This window comes from Eutrema salsugineum, unplaced genomic scaffold, assembly GCF_000478725.1.
Source record: "Eutrema salsugineum unplaced genomic scaffold, Eutsalg1_0 scaffold_2, whole genome shotgun sequence".
Taxonomy (NCBI): Eukaryota; Viridiplantae; Streptophyta; class Magnoliopsida; order Brassicales; family Brassicaceae; genus Eutrema; species Eutrema salsugineum.
In genome coordinates this window covers 573,203-587,107 of record NW_006256829.1, presented here as the reverse complement: position 1 = coordinate 587,107, position 13,905 = coordinate 573,203, and the positions used below count along the sequence as shown (strand labels likewise).

Below are 13,905 nucleotides of genomic sequence, written 5' to 3'. Positions count from 1 at the left end.
AAAATATCAATAGACGCAAAATTCAATAATATTGGTAATCACTTACTATATATTATGAAATATTTTAAATTACTCGAAGAGTCAAATCTATAGTTAATTGCTTATTTCGTATGTATAGATGATCTTCTTCTTTGATGTCAAAAATAAAAGAAAGAAAGATGATCTCCTTCTTTTTCCTTTCTTTCTGACTTGAGATGTAATATTTTTAAAAACATTATACTTAAATATTCTATCATTTTTATTTATCTTATCCAGATTAGTCAACATATATCTGGGTTTCCAAGCTGACGATATAATATTTCGACTAACATTACTATTCGAATATGGGCACAAAAAAAAAAATTTTAAAAAGATGATGTGTTGAAAAAAAGACAAAATGTTCATTGATGTCTCCATTGAGCACGCACACAGATATTTCTTTTTATTTCTTACGCAATAAGTTCGGTATGTGTTGACCGAAATCGCATCTTTCTGATACCTTACATGTAGTTACATTCATCCATATACAGTAAATGCCAAACGAGAATGGTATAGAAATTAATTAATAAAAGTTTAACTGTATGGGACCCAAAGCAAAGTGCAAGCCATAATTTAAAATTAGTTTCTACAAAAAACTTTACACATAAGGTTCAAAAAAGAAAATAAAAAAAATCTACACACAAAGCGCAGAATGGTTTTACGTTTAGTTTTTCTATATTTCATGATATATAGTTATATATATTATAAAAATATGGTTGTTAAACTTAATATGGCAAAGAAATATTCCAATAATACAGTCACGCAAACATAGCGTTGTCAATAAATATTTTACAGAATGCAGTATATAAGTGAGGTCAGAGCTGTCGTAACCATCAGTTTTCATGTGGCCAGTGGTTTTGGTCGCCCTAAAGATCGATCAAAGTATTGATGTTTACGAATAATAAATATCGGATAATGAAGATTAATGAATAAAATGCAGTTTTTATTTATATAATCCAATAGACGGAGAATAGTAGTTCAATCAAAAACAAATTATTAGGTATTTAGGTCAAAAAAATAAAAAGAGGACCGAAAAGTAAATAAAATGATTAAAGTAGATCCAAATTTCTCGGGAGAAGACTAGCTAATGCATGGGAGAAGATTCCGTCGGTATTCCCGACGACAATTAAGCAAATAAATTGTGAGGAAGTAATAAATTTGTAAGATGGAAGAGGGGCATAGTAACAACACTATACATAATCTTTTTCTAACATTAATACTATTGCCATCGATCTGACGTTTTGTCTGTTTCCAATGAATGTTTTAATATTTAAAAAGATTTATGGTTATGACTGAAAATATAAACTTTACTTTATGGTCAGCAATAGTTATCTTCTTAAATCTCCAACGAGAGAATAAAGGTGAAAGTCAGAGAACAAAGAAAAAGCGAAAAGACCAAGTCATCAAAGCCACAAACTCAGTAAGAAGTTGAGTTAATTTTTCTTTTTCCTAGATAATTAATGTAACTTATGGGTGTTACAAAAAATTTTGATGATTGATGTCAAAAGTAAATAATGGCGACATAGCGTTAATGTTTTTTTATTTAAAGGCTCCATTAAAGTTTTTGTTAACAAATACCGACAGAACTTTTTGTTGTTAACAATTTTTTTTGTTAAAAGGCTTCTTCATTGTTTTTACATAGAAAATAATGGCTACATATCGTTTATTTAGTAGAAACAACAAACTTTAACAAATGACTCCATTGTTTTTTTTCATTTTTTTCAAAAAAAATGTTGTAACTCAGTCAATTTCGGTCTCAATTTTCCAAAAAAGTAATGTCTACAACAAAAATCTTATTGGTTATACAACTTTGGAAAGAAGTCAAGTCTGTCCAAAATTTTTAAAAAGGAAATAAAATATTTGTCAATAACCGAAGCTTCTAGTTCTGGTGGTAAAAAATTTTTAGCTGAGGTACCCGCCATCACGAGTTCGAGTCTCGATCACTGCAGAATTCACATATTGGTTGCAGCATCTCAGGAGCCGACACGTGGAGTGCTATTTGGCTGTCCACGTAACTAGTCTGGACCCACCTCAATGGGACCAAGACACCTGAGTTATCAAACAAAAATATTTGTCGATAATTTCCAAAAGATAATATAGCGTGTAGACACGTGGTGAATGAACTTCTGCTAGGAGCCACGTTTTATAATGGGCCCGGCCCAACAAATACCGTTACACGATGTCGTTAAAATACATGATATATTTTTTAAAAAACTAAATGGGTCCCAAAAAAAAATTAAATCCCAACCAGAAACTTTAATTAGTAGTTCGTATCATTTGCGTTATAACCGGAATAAACCAAACTCCAGATTGCACCGAGACAACATAAACCGAATTACCCAATCTGATTTCACCAAAAGCTTCTTCCTCATAGTGATCGGTGGTCGCCGGAGCCGTACAACTGTAAAATTCACGATTCGCTGGGACGAATCACCGAGACAAGGAGGAGTCTCCGACGAGACGAGGTAATCGATCGTTGTTGCGCTGTTTGATAAATGTCGAGAGGTATTAGATTTCGTCAGATTTGTTTCGGAGCCCATTTGAAACGTTGTCTCGTTTGATTAGCTACAAGCTTTCTTAAGGGAATTGCATTTTCTTATCAAAGCTTAGTGGATAAAACTCAATTTCGTTTGTGTTGATAATGATATCGAGTTGTTTGATTAATCAGGATTTTGGAACAAACTAAACGTGTTTGCTCCATGGTTGCCTCCTTGGTTTCTCTGTTTAATGGGCTTTGAGCCTTGAGGAATGATATGTTAATGCTTTCAGGCAACGTTTATAGTCATGCATGCTCTTCTTTGTAATGTATGTTTCACTCTTCTCTTTCTCTGTTTTTAGCTTTTTATGGTGGTCATCATGGAATAATCAAGTGATGAACAACCAATTTTTTTGTTGTTGTTCAATACTATAAGAAGATAAACACGGTTACATATTCACTCGATAAAATGACTTGGAAACAAGGTAATCTCACACATTCTTTGCTTTTTTCATCTCTTTAGAGTAACAACAAGAAAATCTTAGTTGGTGTCCTCGAAACCCAGGTAGTTCTGTTTAGAAACCGATTTGATGAGCTTAACGCTGAAATCCCAGAGTTTTTCTGCGAGAGTCTCATCTCGTGCAAGTTTGCTTGGAGTGACTTCATTGCAATCTGCAAAGTACTTTCCTGTCACTCCCTTCAGACTTGGTTGCAGAGCAACATAACATGTTGTAGCTGCTCCCTGTTCACAACATAACATTGAGTTTCACAATCTTTTTCTCTTACTCATAAAAACACAGAATTGGCTAAGTCTTGAGATTCTGCTACTATATAAGTACCTGAGGTATATTTTTCCACAAGTAGAAGCTGAAGAACTTCAAGAACCCTGTGAAAATTGGGGGTTTAAGTTATATATAATAGTGAAAAAAAACGAAAGAAATCATCTGAAGTAAAAAATAGAGAAAAAAAGTTTACTCATTAAAACAGCAGTGTGTTGGAAGAGATTGGTGAGGATGAGACCTGGGTGAACTGAATTCACTGTTATGTTCACTCCCTCTTCCTACCAAACAAAACATTGTCACAACAAGATTTTGAGTTTATCTTGTATGTTATGCATCTGTGATCTCCAACATCTAATAATTACTAACACTTTAATAAATTTGTTAATTTTTGAGTGTGTGTGTGTGTGTGTGTGTGTGTGTGTGTGTGAAGGCGACCTGAAGTTGACGGGAGAGCTCATTCGCGTGCAATATATTGGCTAGTTTCGATTGTCCATAAGCTCTTTTATCCGAGTAACTGAAAGAAGAATTGTGAGATGCAATGTGTAAAGCTAGCTCATCTATAACGGTTGTAGATTATTCTAAGTTTTGAAATAAGTATGGGATTTACCTGCATATGTCATTGATGCTGTCGAATTGGATTCCCTCTGGGTAAGTATAGATATGAGCTATAGATGATAGATTCAAAATTCTTCCTTCAACGCCACTAGTTTTAGCTGTGCTCTTCATTGTATCTAGGAGCAAGTTTGTCAACAGAAAATGACCTATATACAGTAGTGTTAAATTCAACAATTAATATTTCAATTATGAAGCAGACAGATAAAATACTTCAATTTTAGGTCTATTTTCTGACTGATACACACAAAACTAAAGCTTTTTAACTTTATATGTACACATAAAAAGAAAAAGACTTTTTTACCAATGTGATTTGTAGCAAACTGCAATTCGATTCCATCTTCAGAGAGTTGGTATGGACAGAACATTACTCCTGCGTTGTTTCTACAAACAACATTATTTGTACAATTTAATTATCTATATCGATACAAAACTTGGTAGAGTTTTAGGAACTTTATCCAGTTTTTTTTTTCTTCCACCGATAGACTCTTTACATTTACTTTATATAGACATTATCCACAAGCTAATGTTAAAAAAAAAATATTCTATTCTATCTATTAACACTGGTCTGCTGGGGTCTGGGCGTCTATGGGGGTTCTCCTCGTGTTTTCTGGGTTTATGATTAATAATGGTCCCCTAATGTTACCTCATTGAAATAGCAACATTAATAAATATTAATACTGTAGAAGTTAAATGGTACCACACTGAAATAACAATGGCAACATTAACAGCAGTTAAATGTTCAGCGTTTTTTGATGTTAACGGATATCTAACCTTAGACATAAAAAAAAAATAGAAGTTGACCTTATAAAAAATGTTGGGTGATGTAATGTTAGTCATTTTTTTTTAACTGACAATAAGAACAGATGAATGGTAACAAAAACAACTGTTAGCGTGGATACCATTCTGTCGAGAAATCAATGATCCAAACGCTAAAAATGGCGTTCCAAACGCTTTGAAAAGGTGATCAGAGAGAGAGAGAGAGAGAGTGTACATGAGGAGATTGAGAGGAAGGTGGAGGGCATGAAAGTCACGAACGAAGGCTTTGATGGATTTGAAAGAAGAGAGATCTAAGTGGAGCAGGGTGACACGTGCGTTTGGGTTTTGTCTGAGGATCTCAGTTTTGGCGTTTTCTGAAGCTCCAATGTTTCGGGCACCGATCACCACATGAGCTCCTCTCTTCGCCATCACCCTCGCTGTCTCCATCCCTATCCCTCCTGTCCCTCCTAATCACATATCATTTCAGAATCAGTTATATAATTTTGCATTATATGTTTTGAATATGACATATCCATTATACGACGGCATTGATATATACATGTATGTACCTGTGATGATTGCAGTGAGATGAGTTGCATCAATCCCTTGAGTAACCTCTTCAGCTGTTGAAGCTGAACCAAACCCACTTGGTCCCCTTCTCCCTGTGATCAGTGAATATAGTCCCATTTTTCCTAGATTGGCCTCTTCTTTTTTAATGATATTCACTGATATGCCTCTCAAGAACCAATATGAAAGAGAGAGAAAGAGACAAAAAAAGAAGAACAAGAAGAGATGTTTTGAGAGAATAATGTAGTACTATGAGAGAATCGTATTTATAAGTGGCAAAGACTTTCATTAATGCCTTTTTTTTTTTTCGTGCCTTCTAGTTTCATCGTCATTATTACGTGAATGGATCTATGAATAGTAGTAAATACTCCATAATATCATAACCCATCCACACCAATATTTGATATATTATTTTAAAATTGATATTTTTGGCGGTCGATAGTTCGAAATAGAATTAAGCATGTCTATCTCGTAATTTTCCTTGAGTTGTATTGGTATAAATTAGTGTGACTACTGTAGTAGTGGACCTTCGTTTTTCTAAAACTACAGCAAATTTTGATATATTTCTTGTATCCCAAATTGAACATAATACAGAGTAAACGTAACATTTGGGAATTGATGATTAATCCCATTTTTTAAGGTGACTAAACGGGTATTGAATAACTAAATGTTGAAACAAAATCGAGTTGACCAAATTATTAATGAAGGGTTGGTGAGAAGCCGTTGGCTACTATACAAGCGTTCAGCTACTTGACATCCTTCTTTCTTCACATGTTTCTAGTGAGTGTGTTACCACTTACCCAAATCCCTCCTAATTATATAGACGAATTTCTTTTTAGCTACCATCTTATTAATTTTATTTTATATTCTTACAATTATAGGTAGGTTATGCAACTAAACCGATGACTTCATTTTACCTTCTAAACCAATAAAAAATCAAATTAAATTGGACTGGTTTCTTCGTGTAGAGAATGACACAAACGAGGATGTTTGGAACTATATCAAAAAAAAAATATACATAAAGAAGTTAAAAAAAAATCGAGTAAAATTGATTTAAACCATTTATGTCTAACTGTCTCAAAATTGTTTCTTTGATATTTTTAAACGAAATAAAGACCATGCACATATTACGTGAGTAATCTCTTTTCAAACAAAGCAAACTGTTCGAAATATAAGCACAATTTTTAGGAAAAATAAAAAATAATTATATTAGAGTTTTCGATGTTCAACAGAAAAGAAAGACCGGCAGTTAAAAAGAGAGATTTATGAAGCTAAAAGTAGCTAACCATACAGAATGTATTATTTAATTCGTAGCCCGCTCCGTGCTCATAGGTGTTCCTTACACATCCCGTTTCCAAGTTCAGCGAATCCAACTATGAGATTTGCATTTATTTATTTTCCTTGCCTTCCCAAAAATTGATTGCTGAAAGCCTGATAATGACATCGTTAGGTAGAATTAATTACTTTGGCCCAATTGGCGAAAACAAAAAAATGACAGTTGGGTGGTAGATTTACACAAGAGCACACACCACTATCGAGATTAGTGTCATACTGTATTTATTATTCAATGCAATATAGCTCTTTCCTTTTCTTTTCAGTATATCAGTATGATGTAAAACAGGGAATTTACTGAAAGTTTGATTTATTCAGGAATATTTGTGTACTAAATCAATATTTGATACTTGTCGTGAACCTAAGATTTTAACTTGTTCGAGCTTTTTTTATGTCTCTCACACTCACACACAATGCATATATATATGTATATCAAACAGAATTTTGATTGAAACGGTATTTTGTTTCTATTTAGTTGACCGACTTTCGCTATGAAAAAGAAAAACGCAGCTAGCAGTGGCAACCGCTAAGCATGCAAATTGTAGTCCTCACGAACCGGATAACAACAAAGAATTATTTTGTTTGTCCTGCAACGTAACAAACCTGATGGCTAACGACTCGAATGGACCAACCAACATTTATTACCGCTTCGTATAAAAAAAAATGAACATACAGTAGCTGGTATATCGCTAGATCTTGTAACCTGTTAAGATTGTCGAATATGAATAGAATAGTGAAGGCATTTATTGTTTTCAGCGGCAACTGGCACATGACGTCCGGCTCATGGGTCATGGCATAGGGAAGTGATGTGACCACGTGAGACCGCTAATAATATTTACTTTACATAGTTCCTTATTTTCAACTAATTAACATTATCTACTGAACAAGATAACTAGTAAGCTTGCGGTCCATGGTACAATCTTTCATCTATGGAAGCAGAGGAATAATGTACTGCACAACCCGGTTTCGCTCTCCACTTGCCATCTACAAGAGTATTGACTGAGAAATCCGCAACAAAATAACGACGAGGAGGTATATCTAGAAGACAATTTCAAAAAATTTAATGTTATTATGAACACTCTTGTATTTTACCCAAAAGTAATATTTCTTTGTTTTTTTAATTCTTTTTTGCCTAGGTAGTACAGATCTTAGATTATGCTTATTATAAAATCTAACTTCCAGTATAAATGATATTTACAGTTGTAGCAAAAAGGAAAAGATAACTAGTGATATTATTATATTATAACGAATCAAAACATGTAGGTTCATGTTCGGTATTGATATAGCTGTTACGTCCTTATTCGTTTTCAATCTACATACTTTTATCATGATTATTATTCTATCTTTGATTTGATCATTAATTAACATTAAGATCGTTTCATAAAATAGCGACGCAAAAATGGGTTTGCCAAAAAGGGAGAACAAAATGTTTGTTGCCAACATATTAATACTAATATGTATATGTATGTCCTGAACTGATACTGTATTACATACAGTGCCCAATGCCCATACAGGTAGTGCGTGTGGTTTACATGGCTTGTACGTACAACTTTGACTTCGACAATGCATGGCCTGAGAAAAAAAGGTACATCCCTAAACAAGTGTATATACGTTGGATACATTTAAACGGATGATAGGGGTCCCGTATATGAACCATTAATATTTATGACTCCAGCAAGCCCATGAAAAAGAAGTCAAAAGGATCTCTTACTTTCTTTTACCCAAATGCCAGAAGTAAGCGTGGCAGCACATAATTTCAATTTACGTTAGCCAATTCTCTAAAATATATATAAAAAAATCTTAAGTATAGTCTTTTTGGGTATTAATAACTGATATTTTATTAAGTCTAAAACGTAGAATTAATTAAAAAAAAAAAACAATATCCGGGAAGAGAAAATAATCAGCATAAGTGTAATCTATAGTCTACTGAATATTTTACTGCGGCGAAACAAGTTTAAGGCCGTCATGTTGGGTTTTGATAATTCATTGATTTTAAAGTTATGATGAACCATAGTTGAATGTGGAGAAGCCAATTTCATGATTTAGTATTCAATTCATTTTCAAGTATAATATATTGATTGTGCAATTATTAAGCAACATTGCCGATAAGTTTTTCGAGTTGGGAATAATTGATGATTTTTGTTGCTATTGTAACAATGGCATTGTTGATTTTTGTTTTCCTTCTTATAATTGTTTTCTTTGTAAAGTGAGAGTCATAGTCAATTACCATTGACCGAGAGAGAACCGGAAGAGTGGTGTACGTGGCCCATATTTATGATTCCAATAGGCCCATTCAAAACCCAAGGTTCTCTTTAGACAAAAGTAAGAGTTTAGGGCAACAAATTGATATGTACTGAAAGTGCGAGGCTTTTATGGTAATTCTCCCTGGGAAGATTTTAACAGCATCTCTTTCTATCTCGGAACGTTGTTTTCCTTGTCACCGCAACGAAACCCTAGCTGCTTTCTTCTTCCTCCTCAATCTCGGAAACAGAGAATTCTCCGGCGAAGATGGCAGGTGGCTTGGATATGTCACTTGATGATATCATCAAATCTAATCGAAGACCTGCGGGATCTCGTGGCCGAGGCGTCGGTGGTTCAAGTAGCGGTGGTCGCGGATTCGGCGGTTCCGGTCCCGGCTCCGGTCCGTCTCGCCGATTCGCTAACCGTGTTGGAAACAGAGCGGCGCCATATTCAAGGGTCAGCGATTGATTTTCTTAATCTCCTTAACTTCTTCCTTCCAGATCAGAGAATTCCTTTCCTTAAGAGATCTGTTTTCTTTGACGAACAAACAGCCGGTTCAACAACAAGCTCAAGACGCGATGTGGCAGAACGACGTTTTCGCTACTGATGCGAGTGTGGCGGCGGCGTTTGGGCATCAGTCAGCAGGCATCGGCGGCTCGTCGATCGAGACTGGAACGAAGCTCTACATTTCCAACTTAGATTATGGTGTCTCCAACGAGGACATCAAGGTTTTGCCTCAAAATTTCATTTCATTATTCGTGCGCCTTAGTTAGGAGAAGCCATTTTTCTTATCTAGAGCTGGTTTTGTGTTTAGGAGCTCTTCTCAGAGGTTGGTGACCTTAAGCGATATGGGATTCACTATGATAGGAGTGGAAGATCGAAGGTACTTGCTTTCTACTGCTTCAGAGACTTGCTATGAAATCGACTTGTCCTGATCAAACGTAAAAACCGATGCTCTGCTTTCACAGGGTACTGCTGAGGTTGTTTTCTCGCGGCGTGGGGATGCCTTGGCGGCTGTCAAGCGTTACAACAATGTTCAATTGGATGGAAAGCTGATGAAGATAGAGATTGTTGGAACTAATCTTTCAGCTCCAACTCCTCCGCTTCTTGCTCCAGCTCATATACCTTTTCCTGCAAATGGTATACTTGGTAACTTTAATGAGAACTACAATGGCAACTTCAATGGGAACTTCAATGGAAACTTCAGGTTTGTGCTGTTATGAATTCGTAAATGATATAACTTTTAGTTAGACTGGAGTCAGCTAAGTAGATTTTGATAGGTTGATACCTTGAACCCTTTTAGTCCTATTAAATTTTTTGTAAAACTTGATATGCAACAGAGGAAGAGGAAGAGGCGGTTTTATGGGGCGGCCTCGTGGTGGTTTTGGCGGTGGTAATTTCCGAGGTGGTAGGGGAGCTAGAGGAGGTGGTGGTCGTGGCAGTGGAAGAGGACGTGATGAGAAGGTATCTGCAGAGGATCTTGATGCTGAATTGGACAAGTATCACAAAGAGGCAATGGAAACAAGTTAAAAAGGAGCTACAACGTTTTCCTTTAGTGCATGATATGCTTATGTATGAGTATGATCTTTTGATTAATGTCATTGGGTCTGACATTTTCGATTCGAGGTTTAGCTATTTTTTTTTCTCTCTTTGTGAGCGTTTTAGCTTTTACAGTTGAGTTCAGAGAAACAAGCATTGTGTGTACCGTGGAACTCAAACTCTTCTAAAGTGTTTCTTCAAAACACAATTCCATCTACTGTGCCTTGCTAGTGTTTATACGTTGAAAATAAAACTTGATAGTTGCTTGTGTTGGTGAACTTCACCAGAATCAATCCCTCAAATATTCAGTAAGAGTCTTTTGCAAGTGCATCTGAATGAACTATAATTGGATGAGAGAGAAGAAACCATTATTTCTTCCATTTAATTACGAAATTCAGAATAATTTGATGCAGAAAAGCGGATTGGTTTATTTGTGGGCAAACCTGTGAGTTCTCCAGAGATTTGGGTCGGAACCATGTAGTAGTGTGATGAAGATGAATCTCTCTCTCTGCCACACATTTTATCTAAGATTCTGTAATGTGTGGTTGTGGTTGGTCCAACCTATCGAGTTTGGTGGTTCATTGAAATTAATCAATAGAAAAGCAAGCCAGGCCCTCTTTATAATGTACTTTTTCTTCAAGTTGAGAAATTGGTGGAACGAAATATCAACCAAAACAAATATTACATAGTTCCAAATGCCAAAAGATTGAACGAGCCACCGCTAATAAGCCTAAGATGATTACAGGGTCAGAGGCCACCATAAACCCGAATTAGTATCTACCAAGTAGATGTCAGTTTTTAATGTGATTTTCAACTTCTTCGAGAATCCGATCCTTTTCCTGCCATCAAGAAGAAAGACAAAAAAAAAATTGTATTAGAGGCCCTTCAAGAAAAATAGCTTTAAAGAAGAAATAACCTTTAGATGGAGTGGAGCTGGTCTCATCATGACCTTCGTTCACTTGGATAAGATTTCGATCCTGCAAACCGGGAACAGAAAATGTTGAGACTGTCTTCTCATAGTTAGTGAAGTTAGTGTTATTCAAAAATCAAATCACAAACCATATCATAAACAGGAATTTGGTTGCGCCAATACTCTAGCGAAGACACAAGCACCCTTCCTGCAAAATTAACAAAACCCGTATTTTTTTAATGAATGCTCTCAACTGAAGAGCCTTTAAAACTAAAGAAGTTGTACTCTCTATCAATTAACCTGATCTTGACCGTTTCTGTCCAACTGAATCAGCAGACACTGCATTGGTCTTCTGCCTCTTCACTTCTTTATCCGGTGTTACCTTCACATTACATAAGATTGGAGGCATTAACTACTTATAAATCAACAACATGAATATCATAGGATTATTGGTTTTAAGGGATCATAATGATTCATATTTGAATAATGATTAACCAGAGTGTGAGATTATGACCAAAGGAAACGTAGTTACCTCCTCATCAAAGTCGATCTTCCTGTTTGTTTTTCCCCCTGACAAGTTTTCTTCAGCTTCTTTAACCTTAGACCCTGTATGATTCATAGGCTCTACTACATTCCAGTCACCTTTAAGGTTCTTTGATTTTCCTCTCTTTCCAGGCTTGCTACTATTATTTAAGTCTTTTGACATGGAATGTAGAGATGTTTTTGTCACATTCAGTTTACCTTTTTGCTGTTCTGAAGTCAGTGATTCTTTTGTAGCATTCTCACTTGTTAATTTTTTGCTATCTGTACCAGAATGCCTACCATATCCATCCACTGGTGATACCACTTCATTATTGATAGCCGTGCCTTCATCTTTTTCTACGTCATTGCCCTTGGCCTTATTCAAACCTTCACTACTAGTAGTAGGATGCTGGCCTTTACTCACATCCAATTTCCTTTTGTTCTTTGCACTTTTGACTTTGGTCCCAGAATGATTCACATCCTCTACTACATTGCCGTCACTTTTGAGGGTCTTGCGACTTTTCTTTGCAGGTTTCCTACTTTTATCTAAGTCCTCAAACAGGGATTGTGGGGATGCTCTTGTTACCTTAAGTTCACCGTTTCCCTGTTCTGAAGTCAGTGATTCTCCAGTAGCACTCATACTTGTTACTTTATCAACATTATCTGCACAGGCATGCTTATTACCACATCCATCCGCTGAGGATATCACTTCATTATTGATAACCTCGCCTTCATATTTTTCTACATCACTGCTCTTAGCCTTATCTAAACCTCCACTACCATGATGATCTCCATCATTAGTACGATTCTGGACTTTACTCTCATCGAGTTTCGCTTCACTGCCTTCATTACCTGTAGCTTCGAATTCATCTTTTTCTACATCACGGCTCTTAGCTTTATTCAAGCCTTCACTACCATGATCTCTATCATTAGTAGTATTCTGAATTTTACTCAATTCAAGTTCCCTTTCTTCCTCTGCACTTTTTCCACCAGGTTTGGATTGCAGACGAAGAGACTTTTTCCTCGCAGATTTTGTATATCTTGCTATAGAACCGTCACTGTGACCATCTTTATCGTTGATCACTGTAGTGTTCTTCTCAGTCACAGTGCTTTTAGCTCTGGTCTCCACCCGACTATCCTCTAGATTCCCTTTCGAGTTCTTACATGGTGATAAAACGGGAGAACAAGCTGCACAAGTAAAATCATAAGAGAACGGTCATTATAAACAAGGATGCATCAGAAAAAAACACAGAAAAGATGTTGCTTCAAGTCCTAAGTCCTAACCTTTATCAATTAGCGAAGAGGCATTATTGATATCAGTACCTAAATGCACTCCTCCAAAGCAATTGTTACAAATTTGTTCCCAGCAAGGAGGAAACCCGAAGATGAACTCACGGGAAATCTACTATCAAGAAAAGACCACAGCGCGAAAAGAGAAACAAACAATCAAATCAAGTCACTAATTGGCTTTTGATACATTTTTTTTTTTTAAGTCTTAATTAGCTCGAAGAAGAAGATTACCTCAGGGAGAAACCCACTTTTTACAACGCGTTCTTTGTTAAGAAATCCTCGGAGGGTGATGCAGGTTCCATCAGATGCTTGGAGTGTGAAAACGTCAAAGGCTTTGATGATTGGGGAAGATGTAAACACACGCATTGCTCGTGTCCTAATAAGGAAACCATTAAACGAAATCGAAAATATAAAGCTAATCTCGGGAAAATGAAAAACTCGAAAAGTCCATCAATGTCTCTTACTCGACGGAAGCTGCTATCTCGTATCCAGCAACACCAAATCGTTTCCCCTCAAATTCCTTTGAACATTTTATCAACCACCAATCTCCCAGGAAAACCTTCACATAAACCCAGAAGAAATAACGAGGTCAAGCAAACTGATCGAATCGAACACTGAGGAAATGCATTAAAAGCCCACTCGCACTCACCGTTCTCTGGAAAGACGAGGAATCGCCGTCGGAATTAGGTTCCCGATGGTCAGCCATGGAGCAGAAAACTTTCCCAATAGAGAGATTATCCGAGATTTACTTCCGAAATCGGAAAAGTTAGGGTTTAACTGTTTCTATCATACGGGAATGAAAATGCTTTGGCGGGGAGATGCTACTAACCTTTGCGCCGAAAATGTGATCCGGTCGA

The 13,905-nt window shown here is 36.1% G+C and overlaps 3 protein-coding genes and 1 long non-coding RNA gene across 4 annotated transcripts; 2 read left to right on the top strand and 2 right to left on the bottom strand.

The window, feature by feature from the left end:
* Positions 1-2,348: 2,348 nt before the first annotated feature.
* LOC112086709 lies at positions 2,349-3,800 on the top strand. Its single transcript, XR_002899580.1, has 3 exons — positions 2,349-2,483; positions 2,687-2,823; positions 3,707-3,800. It is a non-coding gene; the product is annotated as an uncharacterized LOC112086709 (long non-coding RNA).
* Positions 2,864-5,445, bottom strand: LOC18017831 (short-chain dehydrogenase TIC 32, chloroplastic). The gene is made up of 8 exons (XM_024156047.1): positions 5,217-5,445; positions 4,883-5,114; positions 4,193-4,272; positions 3,884-4,037; positions 3,712-3,790; positions 3,470-3,554; positions 3,334-3,380; positions 2,864-3,236 (listed from the first exon to the last, which is right to left on the bottom strand). The coding sequence occupies exons 1-8, from the start codon at positions 5,332-5,334 to the stop codon at positions 3,036-3,038; spliced, it is 996 nt and encodes a 331-aa protein (XP_024011815.1). The 5' UTR covers positions 5,335-5,445; the 3' UTR covers positions 2,864-3,035.
* Positions 5,446-8,945: 3,500 nt separating this feature from the next.
* On the top strand, positions 8,946-10,543 carry LOC18017830 (THO complex subunit 4B). Its single transcript, XM_006398648.2, has 5 exons — positions 8,946-9,243; positions 9,339-9,515; positions 9,602-9,670; positions 9,756-9,994; positions 10,128-10,543. Exons 1-5 carry the CDS (start codon positions 9,055-9,057, stop codon positions 10,315-10,317), a joined length of 864 nt encoding a protein of 287 aa, XP_006398711.1. The 5' UTR covers positions 8,946-9,054; the 3' UTR covers positions 10,318-10,543.
* A 402-nt stretch (positions 10,544-10,945) lies between these two features.
* LOC18017829 lies at positions 10,946-13,869 on the bottom strand. Its single transcript, XM_006398647.2, has 9 exons — positions 13,698-13,869; positions 13,513-13,607; positions 13,280-13,424; positions 13,043-13,160; positions 11,769-12,946; positions 11,537-11,618; positions 11,386-11,444; positions 11,243-11,303; positions 10,946-11,165 (listed from the first exon to the last, which is right to left on the bottom strand). The coding sequence occupies exons 1-9, from the start codon at positions 13,752-13,754 to the stop codon at positions 11,137-11,139; spliced, it is 1,824 nt and encodes a 607-aa protein (XP_006398710.2). The 5' UTR covers positions 13,755-13,869; the 3' UTR covers positions 10,946-11,136.
* Positions 13,870-13,905: the final 36 nt, after the last annotated feature.